Source organism: Vitis vinifera, chromosome 10 (genome assembly GCF_030704535.1).
Source record: "Vitis vinifera cultivar Pinot Noir 40024 chromosome 10, ASM3070453v1".
Lineage (NCBI taxonomy): Eukaryota > Viridiplantae > Streptophyta > Magnoliopsida > Vitales > Vitaceae > Vitis > Vitis vinifera.
This window is the reverse complement of record NC_081814.1, coordinates 19528236-19550034: the sequence shown is the minus strand read 5'-3', so window position 1 is coordinate 19550034 and position 21799 is coordinate 19528236. Positions and strand designations below refer to the sequence as shown.

The 21799-nt window shown below is 36.6% G+C and overlaps 1 protein-coding gene, 1 long non-coding RNA gene and 2 pseudogenes across 2 annotated transcripts; 3 read left to right on the top strand and 1 right to left on the bottom strand.

Moving 5' to 3' along the window:
- The first annotated feature begins 650 nt into the window (after positions 1 to 650).
- On the top strand, positions 651 to 4255 carry LOC100855309 (amino acid permease 3-like; annotated as a pseudogene).
- A 1471-nt stretch (positions 4256 to 5726) lies between these two features.
- On the bottom strand, positions 5727 to 11354 carry LOC104877862 (auxilin-related protein 2-like; annotated as a pseudogene).
- Positions 11355 to 15822: 4468 nt separating this feature from the next.
- LOC132254530 (uncharacterized) lies at positions 15823 to 16735 on the top strand. Its single transcript, XR_009466821.1, has 2 exons — positions 15823 to 16520; positions 16647 to 16735. It is a non-coding gene; the product is annotated as an uncharacterized LOC132254530 (long non-coding RNA).
- A 182-nt stretch (positions 16736 to 16917) lies between these two features.
- LOC109121902 (heavy metal-associated isoprenylated plant protein 9) lies at positions 16918 to 17318 on the top strand. The gene is made up of 2 exons (XM_019217598.2): positions 16918 to 17119; positions 17205 to 17318. Exons 1-2 carry the CDS (start codon positions 16961 to 16963, stop codon positions 17301 to 17303), a joined length of 258 nt encoding a protein of 85 aa, XP_019073143.2. The 5' UTR covers positions 16918 to 16960; the 3' UTR covers positions 17304 to 17318.
- Positions 17319 to 21799: the final 4481 nt, after the last annotated feature.

Below are 21799 nucleotides of genomic sequence, written 5' to 3'. Positions count from 1 at the left end.
ATCCTTGAGGCAAATCAACAAGATCCATCTACCTTTGTTTAGGAGAGCATGCATCTCTTCTTCCATGCAGTATGATTAAAAGTTTCTTGATAAGAATTAAGGATAGAAATAGAAGACAAGGCACGACCAAAACACTGAAAGGTGGGGAAAAGGCTATCTAAAGATACATAATGAGTAGGAGGATATTGAGTGCAATAGAGAGGTTTGCCTCATCGGGAATTGAGGAAATGAAAATAGGTGGTGGTATAGGATCATCCATTGACGAGCTCAAAAAAGGTAGAGATTAAGTATGAATTGCTTCACTATCTCTAAGCAGTCTTTTTTGTTGATATATTTGTAGTGGTTTGTTAGTCTTTAGATACAAAAGTATCAATAACAACAGAAAGAGGAATAGACTTAGATTGAAGTGTCTCATTTTCTAACTATAAACCATGATAAATAATTTAAAAAAAATAAATTAGTCTCAATTAAATTAACATTAATAAAGTGTGATATCCCACACTAGATAGGGGAAGAAGTTTTTGGTACATATATGTGGTGGACTCCTCTTAATTATGTAGACACATTTTAAAATCGTGAGGCCCCTTAGGCCAAAGCAAACAATATTTATATAGAAGGGAGTGGGTTGCTACATAAAAGAATTTACAAAATTCAAAATCAAAACACTTGTACTCTCTATGATTTCTAGAATATCCCAAAAATAAATATTTGACAAATCGAGCATCAAACTTGTCTTTATTTAGGGAAAAATCATAAAACAAAGAAAACACATCCAAAAGCTTTAAGAGAAGGAGAAAATTAGGGGCAATCAAGAAATAATATATAACTAGTCTTCTAATGCAATACAGAGGAGGGTAATCGATTTATTAAACAACATGCAGTTAGAATAACATCTCCTAATAAGTTTTCGAAACCCTCATATTAAACATAATAGAACGAGCAACATCTAACAAGTGATAATTTTTTCTTTTAGCAACCCACTCTGTTGGGGCGTACAAACGCACAAAAATTGATGGACAATTCCATTTCTAGCACAAAAAGAGGATAGGGAACTATCATAATGGTCAAGGGCATCATTAGATTGAAGAATACCAATCGAAATACCAACTGATTTTTTATTTCTTGATAAAAAAAGTTTAAATACATGAGATACTCCGAACCTGTCTTTTAGTTAAAACAATTATGTGACTCGAAAACGATCATCAATAAAACCAACAAAGTACTTAAACCCTTGAACATTAGTGGTATGACACAAGCCTCAAACATTTGAATGTATTAAAGCAAAAGGACTAGAACTCCTATTATTGCCTCTAGATGGAAAAGATAACCTATGGTATTTACTAGGTTCACATGATGCTCACTCAACCTTATTTGACAACTTTGAAGATAGTCTTAAGGAATGTATCTACTCAAAGAAGCATAACTCAATCTATAATGCCATTGGAGATGAATAATAGACTAAAAAGAGAGCACATTGACTTGGAACCAACCTCAAATTGTTCATGCATTGGGGTGATGAGGTGTTTGAAAAAGAGCAACTTGGGGTTTGGGTGTGGCCCATCCCCATCTCAAGTATGAGTCATGTTTAGTCTATATATCAATCACTGCTTCCTTTTCCATTCACACCACCCTTATAAATTGTCAATTCTCCTCTCCCAACCAATTTCATATCTCCATGCATTTCTCTCCTCCCCCTCCAAACTTCTCTCTGCATACACTCTCTGCCTCCTGTGTGTTTGGGCATTTGGGATAGGTCGTTAATAAGTAAAACATAAGCCACATTCCTAAACTTGTTTCTCAACTGTATATCAACTTCTATTTTTGACATAACAAGCTTCATTTCCTGCATTTTTTTTTGCGCCTTTTTTCAATACAACTTCTTTGTTTTTGGCCACAACATGGGTGAGAATGCTTCCACAAAAAATCACCACCACCACCAAGTCTTTGATATCTCCATAGATGTGCTTCCTCATCAAAACACCTCCAAATGCTTCAATGGTGATGGCCGCCTCAAGCGAACTGGTACTTTTGTACATATTAATTGCCTCTCCTGTTATTGCATTTTCAGTCCTGAAATGGAGATGAAGCTTATGTTGGATTTTCTTGATGTGAATTAGGAAAATAACAGCTGTGATTGGTTCTGGAGTCTTTCTTTAGCATGGGCTATAGCTCAGCTTGGATGGATTGCTGGTCCAGCAGTCATGTTCTTGTTCTCCTTTGTAATTTACTACACTTCATCACTTCTAGCTGACTGCTACCGCTCTGGCGACCCTGTCTCCGGCAAGAGAAACTATACTTATATGGATGCAGTTTGATCCAATCTCGGTAACCAATTTTAACAGTTTTCAAGCTTTTCTAGTCATTTTAGCATCTGGGGTTGTTTCAGTTGTTCTAAAATGTCATTTTTGTTCATCTTTTTATCTCATTTAGGTGGAGTTAAGGTCAAGGTATGTGGGCTAATTCAGTACTTGAATATTTTTGGTGTCGCCATTGGATACACTATTGCAGCTTCTATTAGCATGATGTGAGTGAAAATCTGTTTTGCCTTCTTTTGGCTTTCCAATCTTAATTTGGACTAATGGGTCTGCTGAATTTCAATGGGCAGGGCTGTGAAAAGGTCTAATTGTTTCCATGAGAGTGGGGGGAAGAACCCGTGTCACATATCAAGCAACCCTTATATGATCATGTTTGGTATAGCGGAAATTGCATTTTCTCAAATCCCGGACTTTGATCAAATATGGTGGCTCTCAATTGTGGTCGGGGTCATGTCCTTTACTTACTCTTCAATAGGTCTTGCACTTGGAGTTGCCAAAGTTGTAGGTATGGATGTTGCTTTAATTTGTGCCAAGAAAATTGAATGACTTCATCTGTTTGAGCTGATGAATTGAGCTTTGATCTTCATATCTATGGCAGCTGCTGGAGGTTTCAAGGGTAGTCTCACTGGAATAAGCATTGGAACTGTAACTCAAACCCAAAAGATTTGGAGGAGCTTCCAAGCTTTAGGCGACATAGATTTTGCATACTCATATTCCATCATCCTCATCGAAATTCAGGTAAAAAAAAATAAAAAAAATTATCAGTTGTAAAACTCATGGAAACCAAACCAAAAATAAAATAAAAAATCCCTGAAGCAGTGACTAATCCATGTTGTGGTTAACAGGACACCCTCTAGTCCCCACCATCAGAATCAAAGACAATGAAGAAGGCCACCTCAGTAAATATTGCGGTCACAACAGCTTTCTACATGCTTTGTGGGTGCATGGGGTATGCAGCTTTTGGGGACCTTGCACCTGGAAACCTTCTAACCAGATTTGGCTTCTACAACCCCTTTTGGCTCCTGGATATTGCAAATGTTGCCGTAGTAGTCCACCTTGTTGGAGCATATCAAGTCTACTGCCAGCCACTTTTCGCCTTCACTGGGAAATGGGCAGCCCAAAAATGGCCCCACAGTGACTTCAGCACCAAGGAAATCAAAATCCCAATCCCGGGTTGTAGCCCTTATAGCCTAAACCTCTTCAGATTAGTGTGGCGATCGGCTTTTGTGGTTGCAACCACTGTTATATCCATGCTCCTCCCTTCTTTCTTCAACGAGGTGGTGGGAATCCTAGGGGCATTCGGCTTTTGGCCTCTAACAGTCTATTTCCCGGTTGAGCTGTATATTGTACAGAAGAAGATACCCAAGTGGAGTACCAGATGGATTTGCCTCCAGATGCTGAGTGTTGCTTGTCTAATCATTTCAATTGCAGCTGCTGCTGGCTCCATTGCTGGTGTAGTGCTTTATCTCAAGGTTTACCACCCATTCAAAACCAGCTACTAATTAATCAAAAATTAGCCCATGTCTTTTCATCGATTGATCAACAAAAACAAATGAGAGAAAAGGCGAAATGTTTATATTTCAGTTCAATGTCCATGACAAACCCCTACAATGGTTTGGGTGTGGTTTCTTTGTAGTCTTTTATGTTCCCTCCGCTTTTTTTTACTTCACCAGTCGCCTGTTTAATGTGTCAACGAGAGGCAGGACTCTGTATGTAATTCGGCATGTGGAATTCAAAGCATGAGCCTCCAGCTCTTCTCACCTCTCAGTTCTAATCTAAAGGGAAATCTTAGTTCATTTGTGTAATAAGCATATTATTAATTTCTGCTAAATTTGTTCCAAAATCTCAATGAATTGTGGGTGTTGAAACCTTATTCAATATGATATCAAAAGCTTTGGTCCGTAGGGATACCGGGCTCAAGTCTCTCGGCTAATTATTAGCAGACCGTATGTAATGGAGTTGATCATTTGCTCCAAGGAATTTGGCCACCAAGGACAATCTCAGCATACATTCAGTTGCTTCATATGGTAGGACGAAATGGGATTTGCATTTACAGGAATAAACTTATATAGGTAGCCACAACATGAACATGAACAGGCTAACCAATATTGCATCCATCAACAAGTAAAGAAAGAGAGGTCAACAACATCCTCTTGAGTAAGCTTGTAACTATGTCCTCAAAATCACATCAACAACAACCTTTTTGTTTTGGGTGTCTACTTTTACTCCACAAAACTATTAAGTAGGAAGATACACTAAGCGTTTACACTCAATTCCTAATTCCTACTCGGGCATAAAAGTGGTTGTGAAAAACTACGATAAAGAACAAAAATAATAATAGAGAGAAGAAAATGAAAGAAGGAAAAAAAAAAACACACACACACACAAAGTTGTTTGGGTTCAAGTTGACACAACGAGAAATGACAAATAAGAACTTCCACTATCATCAAAAGATACTACAATCTTAAAGCCCCCAAATCCTAAAATCCCAATCACACCCAAAGAAAAGATACCCTCCCTCTCTCACACACAATCAAAATCTCTTCCTATATGTATATATATTTCATAGTAACATATTGTGTAATTATCAAAAATGTCATTTTAAAAAAAAAAGAATATCTCACAATAAAATGTTTATTACTTTATAATAATCGAAAACTCTCTTATAGTAATATATCTTACTAGAAAAATATCAATAAATTTTCAATTGGCTTCATTTTCAACTGCCAGTTAGTCCTTATAATGACACCTTTAAATCGTTCCATTGATGATGCCAAAAGGATAATCGAGAGGTGCACTCATCACCAACCAGTCTTGGTGCAGTGTCAGGTTGCCAAACTAGTACGTTTATTTTGGAAGGCTTCGCTTTCATTGTCAGCACATGCATGTATGCGCGAAAGCATTTTACAGAGGCTTGAACCACCAAGCACCATTCAGGGTATTCAATGGGGACGACAGTGGTCGGTTCAATGAAGATCTCAGGAAAAAGAACCCGGAAAAGGACAGTTTTTACAGAGAAAGAGATGCTGCAATATATTGTTATATAGTTGGGGAGTCTTGATTCTCCCTCCCAACACCAGTACAATCAAGTGTCCCCTTTCTATGAATTTTCGTGGGAATGTGTACATGTTTGGTTAATCGTGCTCTCATTGAATCCATTGAGATTCCGCAAAATTAAGGGAATTTGAAACACAGAATTTGATGTAGCATTTCCCAATGCTTCCAAAGATATTGTAATTCATATCACAATCACGATCACAATCGTACTAAATGTTGACAAGTGAGCTTCAACCAGAATTCGCCTTCTCAAGGTCACATGGTCTCTTTGGGTAGAAGAGTAGTATTTCTTCAGGAACAACATGCTTTTCCCCTCCCAACAAATGGTCAATTTAAGTGATATGCTTATGGAAAAATCATCCAAAGAATTCAAAATAGCTCCTCTGAGTTAAACTTGTTCTAGGCTTCCTATATATCATTATATCAAACTAAAATTAAAGCAAGGTCCAATAAATGAATCAATGAGACAAGTAGTCTAATATATTAAATAACAATAGAAATTCAACTGAACATATGAGTAATTTGACACATCAAAATAGAAAATTGCATTAGCAATATAACAACATATCAAATGAAATGATTATCAGACAGAATTATTATAGAACAATTATAAAAAATTCAAATATATAGCGAAATCCAAAACATAGAACATAAACAGTAACACTTGCAATCCATCGTCTCTAAAAAAATGGAGGCACGTAAATTTCAATTGATATACTAGTAGATGTGATTACTAAAAAATTGAAGCATATAAATTCTAGGTGATATGCTAGTGGAAGTTATCAAACATCAAAAAGCATCAAAAAGTTATTAAGTGTTTAATATGCTTCATATGTTGGAACAGGTAACAATATAATTCCTTTAAGCACAACCAACAGCGTAGTGACTGATATCCAATGATAATTTTACTAATCATAGCATAAATTCTTGACTAGAAGGTTAGAATAATTTGGACAAGTTAGATATCTGATAGAAGTACCTTAAGGAGGTTAAAAACCTTCTCAGCAATGTACTTTTGTTGAAGATTAGCACCTTTCTGCTGCACCTTATCAGGGTGGATGCACAAAGTGGCCTTTCTATAAACTTTTTTAACTGAAGCAGCAGTAATCAAATTAGTCAAAGAAACAGGCTGCCAACCACATTCAGGCCATAGTACCTGATCATCATTCAAAAACAAGAAGATCCAATTGTTACAACCATTACAAGTTTACCACAAAAAAAAAAAAAAGCAGATTGAGAACCCATTCACCAGATAACAAAATATCTTCATAAGTAATCAGTTAAAGACGACAAGTGCTTGAAACAATAGCAAGTTTTAAACAATCATTGATTAATACCCTTGAAGTTTTTAGTACTTGACACCTAAAACAATGATAATAAATACTTGACGTCCAAAGAAATAATCAGAATTTAGGCTGAGAATTTATTTATTTTTAAAAAAAAAAGAAGACAAAAATAGAACTTCAAACTATGCCATGGTCAGGAATAAACCACAAGTGATGGAATAATAAGAATAAACTGAAAAATCTTAAAGGCATTTCTCATCTCCTTATCCCTCCTCCATCTAACAAAATAAGAACGTGATCAGAAACAAGTCTTGGCAGAATGCTCTAAGTCAAACCACTGGAATGATTCTCCCATCCTTCAATAACTAGAAAACAGTCCACCAACCTAGAGGCAAACTGATCATTTAAACCACCACTCCATGTAAAGGAGCCACCAGCCAGAGGGTGATTTTTCAGCTCTAGCTCCTGTATAAATTCCAAGAGGTGTCTCATTGTTGCCAATCTTCCTTGATGGTTCCTCCTTTCCCCAGGAATCTCATAACATTAAAATCCCCTCTCTAAAGGCCTCTAATATCACATAACTTCATCCAGAACTCCTCTCCCCCCTCATTTTGGACTAGGCCATAACCCCCTGAGAACATCCACACAAATTTTTTGTCACAGTTTTTAAAACCACAGAAAATGGAAAAGGCATCCATTTTCATTCCAATAAACTCAAGACCTGATTATTCCAAAAGACCAATATACCCCCTGCAGGGCCTCTAGATCCAACAAAGTTTTAAATGTTATCGTTTTCCATTGTGCATAGGATCTAGTAACCCTAGGAATAGTTGCATGCACCTAATGAGATTTAAGGCATGGGAACGATGTAATCTTTAATTCCCTTCAATCATGATTGAAGAAATGGATGCATTACAAAAGAAATGTTACTTGGAACTAGTTGAGCTACTGGAGGGAAAGAAGATGGTTGCAAGTGGGTATTCACAATGAAACATGAGGCAAAGGGTTTTGTGGAGAGGTTTAAAGCAAGATTGGTGGATAAAGGTTATACACAAATGTGTAGTTTATCAAGAAAAATTTGCACCAATAGCAAAGATAAAATACCATTTGGGTCTTCTTATCCTTGGCTGTAAACTTGGACTAGCCTCTTCAATAATTTGATACTCAACAAGTTGGCCATTCGAGACATCTATGCTCCAACTTGCGGGGGAGTGTCGACTGTTGACAAGTATATTTAAAGATTTCCAAATTTCATATTTGATTCTAATTGACCATTTATTTTAGGGATTAATTATTTTAATTTGCATTTGCAAGGAGCATATTTGTAGTTGTCATATTTAGTTCCTTGATTATAGGAATTTGATTATTATTATTATTGCTACTAGATAAGAATAGTTTATAGGGATTTGTTTTAGATTCTTCCTTGTATAGTTTTATCTTCTCGTTCATAAACATTGTACGATCTATGAAGTAAATATGCAGATAAATTCTCTCCAAATCAGCAACCTCCTCCCCCCTTCCTTCTTTGCTGACCCTTTCCTTCAGGAAAAACCAAGGCAAACCTTTTTGCTTCTACACATAGAATTGAACACATGGGAAATATATCATCCTTATAGCTAAGAAGTTGTAACTTCTAGCTTCGCCCTCCCTCTAACCACACCTTGTTGAAATCCTTCAAGTTCTCAGTCTAGCAGTAGACATCCATCCTTTCCAAGAGAATGGACAACCCTTTTCTCTAAATCTAATCCACTTTGAGAAGTCATGACCCCTCTCAATGATTATCAACAATGCTTGCCTTTCAAAAGCTCAATCAAAATTTCAAAAGATTTTTCAATCACAAACCAACTTCTACCTCCTTGCACCTCCATCATATCACTCCACATAATGAGCTCAATCGAATTGCCTGGTTTTCTTTCAAATTTCAGGAGGTTAAGGATTGTGTAGAGCCAAACAACCAAAAATGAATTCCACTGGTCACCAATCTTGTTTGTCATGGACCCAACTCAAATTCCTAGGTGAACATATCAAGCCAAAATTAGACGCCACCATTGTCCCAAGCAAAAAAGCTTACCTTCAACAGAAGCGAAGGGGTCCAAACAATCCCAAAAGGGAACACCTCGATTCTTCCATCAAATAAATAGGAAGAGAGAGATTTAACAGAGAATTTGTCACACTTCCAGTTCAGCCAAACCATTTATCCTCTACACCTTACTAATTGTCAATGTTTGCAATATCCTAAAGAAAGTCTCCACCCCATCTAGCTCCCAATCATAAAGAGATCAGCAGTAAGTTTCAAAAGAAGAGGAAACCTACTTATTGACCTTGCCATCAACTGCAAGTTTGAAGAGATTAGGAAATCTTCCCATCAACATAGAGTAACCACCCCAACCATCATATTAAATTGGATCTTTTGCCTATTCCCCATCTGAACAAGGTGCAACCTTGAAAACTCCTCCCAACCCTTTCCATGTGATCCCTAAAACCCCATCTTGTATCAACCTCCCTCTTCCTAAGATTCTCCTACTTCCCAATAAGCAAGCTCAAATCTCTGTGATAGAGTATGACGATAGAGTATGATGTATTGCACAATACTTAGTAGAGTTAATAATGGAACCTAAAGTTATTAGCTTATTTGATCCTTAATGTTTACTCCTTAAAATCCCAAGTTCTTAGAATTGAAAATAAGGAATTCAAGAGATAACAATTCCATCACTTCACCCTTTTTGCAATTTATGCCACCCTTATCGCTACCTTTATTTTTTTATTACCCACTAAAGGAGCAAGTGGGATAGAATCCAAGAAAAATTTTGTTTGTGTTTTCCTTTTTTATCACCTTTTTCTACATCCAACCATCATTGCCAAATCTGGAGGTAGTAAAAGAGGTGGTAAAATGATTGCATGCATAGCATTTTTTTTCTTTTCTCTAAAGCCTTCTTGATGATGATGCAGTCAAATTAAGGTGCCCTTGGATAAATAAAGGGGTAGCTTGAAGTTGAGACAATAAGGATTAGGGTTTACAGACATATAGAATGAAGAATTGGGATGTGGATTCTCTAAAAGGTTATCAAAGAGATCGAAAAGATAAAAAAGGCACAGATTCACCTCAATAGATCAGATAGAGTTTTCTCAATTTAGAATTCATGGAATCTAACAGTCACCACAACACTTTATGTGATCTACCAATAGAATTTAATAAATGACTATAATATCTGTATTCTAGTAAATGTCTTGAAATGAAAAGAAATAAACCAATACAAAGTTTTACTAAAGATATTGCTTAAAGTTCAGGTTCTTAGACAGTGTTTGACAAAACTAGTTTTAGTATTGAGCATTATTACAGTTCATAACATCAATAAGTTTAAACCACTGAAAAGTAAATTTTTTTTAGGCTAATAGAATGCATGCAGATCTGAACACAGTTTAATTTGATGGAGCAGCTTTTGCAATAAAAAATAGTTAAGCCAATTATAATTCTTACAAGAGAGAGGATCACAAATAATTAAATGTTACACAAGAAAATTTCACTTTGGAAAGAAAGCTACCTCCAAAAATTGAAGAAAGATCATCAACAATATTTGTTGTTGATGATGCTTTTCTCATAGTCGATGATGCACTTGCAGATGTTCTTGCCACTTCAGGCCCACGCCTATTCTGAAATTGGGTATCAAACATGGGGTCCTGAAATAGACAGTCATAAAATCAATCAGACAACATTGAGACAAGCAAAACACGAAATGCAGATCTACAATCCCAGGTTCTCATTGAAGAGTTAGCTCTAGGCCTTGGCGCACTGCTTGGTCGAGAACCCATGCTAAAGAAAGACTCAAGATCATTTTCATTCTTTTGTTGGTTCACTCTAGCAGCAGCAGCAGCCCTTTCTCGAGAATCTGCCGCAGCCCTTTCCTGTTCTAAGCCGCATTTCAGCTTCTGCCCTTGCAACAGCAGCTCTCTCACATGCTTCCTTCTCTCTTGCTTCAGTATTTGCCCCTTCCCTGGCTTCTGCAGCAGCCTTTTCTGCTCTTTCCTTTGCCTCTGCTGTTGCCCTTTCACGAGCTTCAACTTGTGCTCTGTGAACTGCAGCTCTTTCTGCACGCTCTCGAGCTTCAGCATTTACCTTCTCAACAGCAGCTCTTTCAGCCTTTAGGCGAGCTTCAGCAGCCGCTCTTTCACGTGCTTCCTTAGTAGCCCTTTCCACAGCTTGTCTGGCCTTTTCCCTTTCCCTCTCAATCTCCCTTAATCGCTCCCTCTCCTTCTCAAGTCTCCTCTGTTCTCTTTCTTTCTCCTCCCTTTCCCTTACAATTTCCCTTGCTCTCTCAAGTCTCCTTTGTTCCCTCTCTTCCTCTTCTCTTTCTCTCTCTTGCCGCTCGTGTTCTAATCTCTCCCGTTTTCCTCTGATTGCTCTCTCCTGAGCATCTTGCATTGCTTTCACATCTCTACCCAACTGGCCAGCTTCTTTACTTCTAGAAGCTTTTGCACTTTCTCTCTCCCTTATTCCCTTTGCATGCCTAAACTTAGCTTCAGCTCTATCCATGGCCTCCTTCATAGCAGCAGCAGATGCAGCAGCAACCAAGTTTGTCTCAAATTCATCACCATAAAGACCCTCTGCATGGCCATAACCATTATTCCGAGTCCTACCCATGGCAAAATCTTCAAGTTCATCATGCACATATTTAAACACATTCAGCAAGAGAAACAATCAGCCCTAAATGTCCACAACAATCAACAAGATAACACTGGAATTTGCCAAAAAAAAAAAAAAAAAGATGTAGAGTCATATAGAGATGAGAAACGAATTTCATGTGACCATACTTGGAAGAACCTCCCCTCAAGAAGTATTGCTCGGCTTCAAGTGAGTTGTGTTCTCCCTCTCCAAAACCCACCAGAAAACCAGTGAACCTGAGTTCTCCTTCTCCCCTTGAAATCAATGAAAAATTCCTCTCTTTTTCTCTGTATCCTCCTTTCTGAACAGTTTTCTCCTCCTAAAAACCGGCCCCCTAGAATCCAAAATTTCCCCGCTGAAAAATCAGAATCCCCACTCTTTCCTTTTTCTCTGCCACCTCTGTCCAGATCCTCTCTCTCAAAACATGGACTGAATCCTTAGCTCCCAAAATCCACCATGCTGAATCCTTACTTACCCTAAATGGCTTCTCTAAATAGAAAGGTCAGCCTTGTGTTCAAGCTTCTGCCAACCAAACTCCTCTAAGCCATGGCCAATGGCAGCAGTAGATAACTTGGGATGCTGAATATCCTGAGAGTACATTTCTCAACGGAAACCAGTAGGGCAACAGCAAAGCTGAACATAGCTTAAACAGTGTATAATAAGAAAAAAGGGTAGTCTCGCTCCAATCTCTTGCGGTTTCTGGAAGATTCTTGTTCTTTATATCAATCAGATATTCAATAATTCTACTTCCGTGTCCCTCTCCTTTCAATCTTGTGGTCTCAATTTTGGATTCTCTGGAATCACGATGAACCTCCATTGCAATGCCACTTAATGACCTTTGCAGCTTGCTGCCTCTACCTACATTAGCTCTGGTCTGTGCATCCGACAAATCAGTCATGTGAAGCCATCCAAGAGTAGGCTTGGTGACTTGAGGATTCTTAGCTTTGCAGTTTTTTACAGTCATTATGTTTCAGTTTCAGAAAATTATCTAAAACAGACATTGCTTCAATACATTGGAAAGAGGTCCAAGAAGGAGCTGCATGTGCACCCCCGAGTGGCTCAAAGATGATCCCATCCTTGGCTTGCTTTGTATGCCACCTCCTGTTTCTGTTCTAGGAATTCTCGATGGGAGTGAAACTTCATTCAATTCTGCCAGAAATTTGAATCCAAATTCACCCAGATGAGATTCCATGCTTTCATCAAACAATATGTCGTTCAACTCCAAATCACCATGGGGCATTCACGGGGTAACGGTCATGGTGAAGATAGTAAAGTCCTCTTCCAGTTTAAATCACGACTTTGTACTTGGCTGCCCAATCCCTTTTCATTCTGATCTTCTCAACTAGATTTCCATCAGGCAAGTGATGATAAGATATGTCACATGCCTGTTACAGCAGAAATCAATAGAATGAAAATTAATTTTGCTAGTACACACATGCATTTAACGCATAACACCCAAACATACCAGAGAAAAATGAAGAACAATCGTAAATTTGAGAAGAATAGGGAATACAGAAGAAACTTACCCAACAACTATTTCCAAATAAACTTCTTTTGTCGCCAGCAAACCTGAAAATTTCCACCCTTACGCTTATTGAAGGGTAGGGAAAGGAGCAGAGATCGAATGTAAAAACGAGAATAAGAAAATTGTCTCTTAAGGCATAGTGTCATTAAAAAGAAATAAATTATTCTGATACGAAACTAAAGAAATGAGTAATAGAAAATGCAACATCAAACTTTGAAACAAACAAATAAATCAAAGGATTGAAAATTAATTCTATAATACATACATGCAGTTGAGAAATAACACCCAAAGATAAAAGGGAAGAATGAAGAACAGTCTGAAATAGAGGAGAATACGGTATACAAAGGAAACTTACCAGAGAAGTATTTCCGACTAAACTTCTCTTCTCCCTTGGAAACCTGAAAAATTCCACCCTTGCCTTTATGGAAGGTAGGGAAACAAGTAGAGATCAAATGTAAAAACGAGAATAAGAAATTACCTCTTAAGGCACAATGTTGTTGAACAGAAATCAAAGTACTTTCATACGAAATTAAATCGATTAGTAATAGACGACGCAACAACAAGATCACAAGAAAACAAAGAAATCAACAGAATGAAAATTAATTTTGTTAGCACACGCATACATTTAACGCATAACACCCAAACATACAAGAGAAAAATGAAGAGCAGTCATAAATTTGAGAAGAATAGGGAATACGAAGAAATTTACTCAACAACTATTTCCAAATAAACTTCTCTTTTCCCCCGCAAACCTGAAAATTCCACCCTTACGCTTATAGAAGGTAGGGAAAGGAGCAGATATCAAATGTAAAAACGAGAATAAGAAAATTGGCTCTTAAGGCATAGTATCATTAAAAGGAAATATATTATTCTAATACGAAACTAAAGAAATGAGTAATAGAAAACGCAACATCAAACTTTGAAACAAACAAATAAATCAAACGATTGAAAATTAATTCTATAATACATACATGCAGTAGAGAAATAACACCCAAAGCTAAAAGGGAAGAATGAAGAACAGTCTGAAATGGAGGAGAATACGGTATATGAAGGAAACTTACCAAAGAAGTATTTCCGACTAAACTTCTCTTCTCCCTTGAAAACTTGAAAATTTTCACCCTTGCGTTTATGGAAGGTAGGGAAACGAATAGAGATCAAATATAAAAACGAAAATAAGAAAATTACCTCTTAAGGCACAATGTTGTTGAACGGAAATCAAGGTACTTTCATACGAAACTAAATAGATCAATAATAGACAACGCAACAATAAGATCATAAGAAAACAAAGAAATGAACAGAATGAAAATTAATTTTGCTAGTACACACATACATTTAACACATAACACCCAAACATACCCAAGCTCCTGGTTAAGGGAATCCAAGTCATGTCCATCCTCAGCAAATCTTAAGATCTGCTCATTCATGTCTTGACTCATTGTCTCCATTTGGGCCTTCATGGATGAAATTGTGAACACGCAAGTAGAGTGCTCAATTCTGAGATTCTGCAATTCTCCGAGCATCTCCTTCTGGTTTTCCTCAAGCTTCTGGACAAGGGCTTCACAGTAGCACTCCATCCGGTCTAAAGGTGACAATCATACCGAGTTTAAGGATGCCTGTTTCAACACAACCAACATGAACAGTGCCAATACCACCAATCTTGTAAACATCTTGGCTTTAGAATACTTTGGTGTTGTTGCATACATCTCATTGTAACAACATATTATTTCCTTGACACCAGGGGTGAAGGCAAGCAAAGTATGCTTACGAGTCTAACCATTCTGGGGTATACCAGCTTCAAAGCAGTTAAGATTCATATGGCGGAGCTTTGGAGCCTACACCTTTACTTCAACTTTCATCACAGAAGTACCATCTTGCCCATTGCTATTTCACTGTCAATTGGAATAAAGCCCAAGCAGAAAAGGCTTTAGGTAGCAGCAGCTAAAAGCCTATGGTTATACCATAAAAGCCTTCAGTTGAGTATGATTCCTTTTTCCTAATAACTAGACTGAGCAAATGCATCAAGATGCAGCTAACCGCACATCCAATATAGCTCTATGACCCCACTAATCCCTCATCAGTATAATCTTTATTATACAAAAAGGGAGAAGGTTATATTACATGGGGTCAACCAAATTTGAAATTTGCTTTGGGGTTTAACTTCTTTTTGGCTGGACGCTGTGAGAGAGGTCGGTCGGTGATTTCTTAGTGGTTGAGATCTTGGACCAATCTTTTCATGGTTGGTGCTTGTTACTGTCCCATGCTGAGTCATTTCCACGTTTGACACCTAAATTGAGTTGGGTTTCTTCTTCTCTTGGTGTAAGTTTCTCTATCAAACTTTGGAGACAAAAGCCAGAAACCAAAAGGGTGGGGATGAGTTTTCAGATTTTCCTTTGAAGGGCAGTTTTGGTTTCGATTTGATTGAGGGGGAGGAGAAATGTAGCTTGTCAATCTAAATGGTTAAGTAGAGGGTAGGTTGCAGTTTGGTATATGGTAGTGAGATTCTGATGTTGAAGAACAACTAATCACTTGATGAGAAAGAGAGGCCTAACAGAAAAACTTTCCAATTATCGAAAAGAGCAGCAAGGGAAAGCAATTGAAAAAGGGAAAAAAAAGGGTTAAGCTTTGTGATCTAAATGGTAATGCAGCAACCCATGTGATCCCTACTTTCTACTATGCAGATCTTTACACGCAAAACCCTAACCCCTTTAGCATCCCCAAGTTTCATTCACCCCAGCTACTAAGTTACTAAAATACCTTCTTTTCCAACTAAATTGTATAGAAAGGATGTAGCACTAGGCTATTAGTACTAGACATGATAAGGCTACTTTTGGCAATATATTTATAAAAAGAGTTACCCGCCTCCAGCCTAATAAACTCTCACGACTCTAAAACATATTTACATAGTAAAAAGAACTCTACTAAATACAATTACTACCAATGCAAACACAACATCCTTGTTCTATCCCACATGATTACATGACCACTCAGATAGACAAACATTTCTTATGAGGTCAAGCAAAAAAAGTGTCACATCAGAGTTTGGGATTGGTTCTGGTATCATTTTATAATGACCCATTTCCTCTAATATGGATGTCGGTCATTAGATTTAATCAGAAAAATTGACCTACTTGGTTTTGGTCATTGAAGATGTGTGGTGTCTCCCACACCAGATCCATTCTAAGTTTACGGACAAACTTGGCTTCCAGATTGCCTAGATACCTCGTCACACATGTCTGCCACTTGACCACATTCTCATGGAACCTTATAAACAAAAATGTAAAATCTACCAGTTGGTGGGTGATGGGAGTGCTTTCCTTCTTAATTATATGTATCATTCTCTCTTGCTTGGCTTCATCAGCCCTCCTCTCTTCTCTCTATAAATCTGCCGACCCTGCCCAGTTGTTATTCCCCCCCTTTCTCTTCTTCTCAGCCTTGGAGATTGAAAACAACTCCAAAAGAAATAGTTAAGTAATAGGTACCCAGAACAGTTAGTGGTGTTGCATGTGCTCTGGAATCAGTGTGGTTGCTTTATATGATAAAAACTGCACAACCCACCGCCCATTACAATCCAACTTCTACGTATAAAAGCTGCCTCCTCTCTTTTCTCAGGCCTCTCCCTCATTTTTCACTGAATCCTTCTCAGTTTGAGAGAATAATCAATGGGTGAAGAAGCTAAGGTGAAATGGGGCTTTAGGATTATTTTTCTGTTTCTTGAGTACTTCATTCTTTTCAGTGGATCTTACTTTTTTATGTATGATTCAGTCCTGCATTGATTTCTTTTATTGATAATGTTATCTGGGCAGGAACAAGCTCCAGCTGAAGTTAAACCAGAGGCAGAGGAGAAGGAGGAAAAAGCAGAGGAGAAGAAAGAAGAAAAACCAGAAGAGCAGAAGGAGGAACCTAAGCCACCATTACCATTTGTCTTGTTTGTAGATTTGCATTGTGTGGGATGTGCCAAGAAGATAGAGAGGTCCCTCATGAAAATAAGAGCTCTCTCTCTCTCTCTCTCTTTTTCTTCCTGTCCACGTGAATATAGTTCACTCACAGCTCTCTCACAGCTCTCTCATTACCTGATTCTTTGTCATTGTTGTCATCATTTACAGGAGTCAAGGAGGTTATGATTGATATGGCTCAAAACCAGGTGACTATAAAGGGAATAGTTGAACCACAAGCTGTGTGCAATAGGATAATGAAGAAAACCAAGAGAAGAGCTAAAGTCTTATCCCCTCTGCCTGAAGCTGAGGGAGAGCCCATGCCAGAAGTTGTTAGTTCACAGGTTTCATGCAGCAACTACTTTGAAAAATAAAATAAAATAAAATAAATTCTCCTGCTGATTTGATGGCATTTTCCATTTTCTCCAGGTTAGTGGATTAACAACTGTGGAACTCAATGTGAACATGCACTGTGAGGCCTGTGCTGCCCAACTCCCAATTGCAACAGCCAAAACAGATCAAGATTAATATACATAAACCTCAATTCTTTATCGCAACACTCATCAGATCAATATTAATCCACACAAATCCAGAACAGTCAAATCAAATCCAAGCAATTCGATTCCCAAATGCAACACCCACAACAACAAGATTCTCTAACATAATTGAAGAAGAATCAAATCGAACACAAAGAATTCAATCCAATTGCAACAGCTAAAACAGAAAGACTCGGTAAAATAAATCACCAACAATCATACCTCACGCAAACATTCTCTATTCTCAAAGCAAAAACTCACAAGAGCAAGCCTAGGCCTCCGAACGCCGATCCTCATTTCTGACCGCAACTGATCGAGTCAGTCCCGCTCTCCAAACCTCCTTAACAAACTTTCCTACCCGAACTTCAACGATGTCCCAGACTTAATTCCGTCAAGAAACGACCACTCCTGCTCTATCACGCCGATTTTGTTCTGCATGATCATCAGAACAACTATAAACAAAGCATAAAAAATTAAAAAAAAAAAACACGTCAAGAATCTCACATAGAGCGCCTCGGCGAGCTCGGGCCCCCAGAATCCCCTGCGGCCGGGCATTGCGTTGATGGCCGGGACGAACGCTCCTGACGGGCAGAGGGCCGCCGTTGGGTGGGATCCCTAGATCAGGAGGGTCGTCAGCCGGAGGAAACATCTCTTATCACAGCTTGAGTTTGGAAACGATACGGTGGCAGGGCTTGTTCTTGGAAATGACGTGAGATTTTCTCGGTAAAATGCGAGAAACAGATACGAAACAAAGCAGTAAAAATAAAAGAACCCGTCAAGAATCCCACGTAGAGAGCCTCGGTGAGCTTGGACCCCCCGAATCCCCTGCGGCTGGGCATTGCGTCGATAGCCAGAACGAACGCGAGGGTTAGGTTTAGAGTTAGGGTTTCTCCTGACGGGCAGAGGGCCGCGGTTGGGTGGGATCCCTAGATCGGGAGGGTCGTCAGCCGGAGGAAACATCTCTTATCACAGCTTGAGGTTGGAAACCATAAGGTGGTAGGGCTTTTTCTTGGAAACGACGTGAGATTTTCTCGGGAAAATGCGAGAAACTGATAGGAAAGCATGGAGTGAGGCTGTCTCTCAAATCTCGTTTATATGCGATTCGCTTTCCAGTTTTCTTGAGCGTTTCTTGGAGGTTGTGCTGAATAGAGCCTACCACTAATCGTCTGCATGAGAGCTAAGCTAACTTCACTTCTGAGTTCTTTCTGACAATAAATTTACATTTTTACCCTGGCCAATTACCATAAAGGCACAATGGCCAAAAAGTTCCTAAATTTGCATTAAAATCAGACTCGTTTGTGAGCCAAAATTATCCTAAGGTTTTAAAAAAATCATATACCATAAACAGGTGAGAAGACTATCATTTTAATACGCATAGGTGATCAAATACATTTCTTTTATTTATTATTATTTATATTATAGCTAATAATTATGACAAAATTATTCTCTTTTATTTTTATTATTAGTTAGTACTATGAAATTTTAGTAAAATTTTTATTTTTTTGGTTTTTTTATACAATTGTGATAAATTTTCAAAACTTGAAGAAAGAAAAAAAAATGAAATTAACAAATAAATAGGATAAAAAACGATATTTGATGAAATTTTAAATTAATTGTGGTTAAGGACATTTAACTCAATCTCAAGAGAGGTGAGTGAAATTCAATTTATAAAGTAAATTTACTTTTTAATTTTATTTAAAATTTATAACATTATTTTTATCTAAATTTTTTGTGGTATTTGAAATGCAATTATTTTTTATGTTGAATATTAAATTTACATTTATAGGAATTCAGTTTAATTTTAAAAATCTATTACTATATATAAGATTTTATTTTTATTTTTTTGAAATTTGATGATATAATACATGAGATGTTTTTATGGGAAATTTGAGTGGGGACATTACTAGATCTACCCTACCTTGTCTAACTATATATAATTTGGCTTTTTATTTTTTTATTTTTTGGAATTTGATGGGATAAATCCTAGGTATGTTTGTTTTGAAATCTTTTCAAAATTATTGACTAAATTACTTGGGTTTTAGGTATAAAAAGGATTTGAAAATCTTATATAGGTGTGTTAAATATAAAATTATAAGAAAATCTATACATGTCATTGTTTCCTCTTGTTCAAAAACTTTAAAAATTATGATCAAGTTTGAAAAATCTAGAACGTTTATTTAGAAAGAAAAAACAAATATCAATAAGTAACTAAGTTATCAAACCTCCATATGGTTTTAAGGTGACTTATTAAGGAGCATAGGGAAGTGTTGCATCGTGGATATGATAAATACATATAGGTGTTGGTCATTATAAAAATTGCAAGAAGAATTCAAGTAAAAAAAATATTAAGTATTATTATTTTAAGGTTGAAAGTGTTTTTTAATAACATCGTTAAACTAACTCTAAATCTCAATAATCAACCAAAATAATAATTGACTCAAATATAATAAGACCAAAAGTTTTAAATTTAAGATATTCCAATTAGGTATAGAAAACATGACAACTACCTATTCGCAATTCCTCGATAAAAAATATAGGTGATATATTAACATGTTAAGTTATCATTTGCTAACCTCCATTATCACCCCGATTAAGGATTCTCCATATAAAATGGAATTTGTAGAAAATTTCTAAAATTAAACTCAATTTTGACTTATATGACTAATTCTTTGGATTGAAGAGATTGTTTCGTATTCTTACCAATTTGTAGTTTGTTTGCATTAGATATGAGGAGTTTTATAAGAAAATATGCAATGTTAAAGCATCAAAAGGCTAGAACTTGAAACTAGCTTAAGATGCTATAGCAAAAAAATCAATGATATTGGTAGAATTATTGGTTCAAATATCACATATGGGGAAAATGAAAAAATCGATGGGAAGTTGGTACACCTAGTTTTTTTTTACTCAAAATATGGAAGAAAAAAAATCAAGTCTTTTATTTAAAAAAAAAAAAAGAGGAAAATTTAGGGATCACAAAAGATCTAACTACCAATATAATATATCACCAAATATTTATCATTTATTAGTGATTTTTTGAAGAAGAAAAAAAACCAACATTATCCTTTATTTAAAATTTTTAAGACTTATGCAAAAAATTGTTTAGTCCTTTCTCTTAGGGTTTGGTTCTTGCAAAGTAATACTTAAGTCATATAACAACGACATGAATATTCTTTATTCCCCTGCATAAGGTTCATCAGTTTCTCGAGGAAACTTCATTCTTCAGTGACATGCAATAATTGTTTTTGAAAGATAGCTACTGTAAACATAGAATCAATATGAAAGTTTATATACATGTCACTTATAATTAGTTGCCATATACTCTAACCATCCATTCGTTAGTGCATGCATGGTGCCTATTCTTGGTCTTCACATTTTATAGGCATGGAGATGATACTACATTTGGCTTGTGGTTGTCTGCATGGTTTTGGAAATTATGGATACGCAAGTTTGAGGCTTTTTGGTTTTGTATGTCGTGGAAGATACAATTCCACCAATGGATTATGATTGTCATTTAATGCATTGCGGCCGATATGTCATGGCATGAGAGATTACAAAAATACATGACGAGGTAAATCTATGTTATCTGCTAATAAAAATAACACCTTCTTTGTTTTGGTGGGATTTTTGAAGTAAAAGAAATGTTTTTGACTCACTAACCTTCTATATTTCATACAATGTGTCCAAGTTGGGAAATGACCCTATAAAGCTGACCTTGGTAAGCAAAATGATCTTTTTCTTGTATGATCCAGTCTATAAACATTTGGTATGTCTTTCTTCAAACAAAAAAAAAAATCATCAACAGTTGAAATCTTTTAATTTTCCAATCACTACAAAACTTTAAAACCTTAAAGTTCTTTCATTAGGAATTGGATCTGTTCCATTAAGCATCAGTTCTTTCATTAAGCATTAGTTCTTTCATTAGGAATTGGGTCTGGCTTTTATAGTAGATATAAAGAGCTTTAGCTTTTTAAAACATAGACATAAAAATAAAAGGAAAAATAAAAAGTAAAACAAACCGAGTAAATTGCATAGGCCTATGTGGCAATTTTTTCAAACAGGAACTAACTAGGCCTAGTATCTTGAACATATCAATTATTAATTATAATCAAAAGTTTTGAGCTTAGAATTTACGAAATCTAGAAGTTTTTAAGTTAAGGAAGGTGCTACTTTTAATGGTGCATATGGATTCATTTGATCAGAATGATAGGTAATTATGTTCATTAGTAGTGTGTTTGACATTAATATATCCATTGGATTGTTCTTATGAGATCCTTAATTTTCTAATTTAGATGATCAAGCCTCTTAACCAGCCTATGGTAGAATTCCACTCTTGATTGAAGGAAAGGAAAATTATTGGGTTGAAGAAAATCCATTAGAGTTTCAATTTGAAAATGTACTTGAAGATTTGGTCTCTAAAGGGTAGAGTATTTTCTATGATAATGACTTCTCATACTTCTACATGTTTTTTCTTGGCTAAATTTTAGTTCG

Bases quoted from the DNA above. Each gene is read 5' to 3' on its own strand.
- LOC109121902 (XM_019217598.2), top strand. From the start codon at position 16,961: ATGATTGATATGGCTCAAAACCAGGTGACTATAAAGGGAATAGTTGAA. The intron at 17,120-17,204 runs GTTTCATGCAGC...CATTTTCTCCAG, and splicing joins CAGAAGTTGTTAGTTCACAG to GTTAGTGGATTAACAACTGT.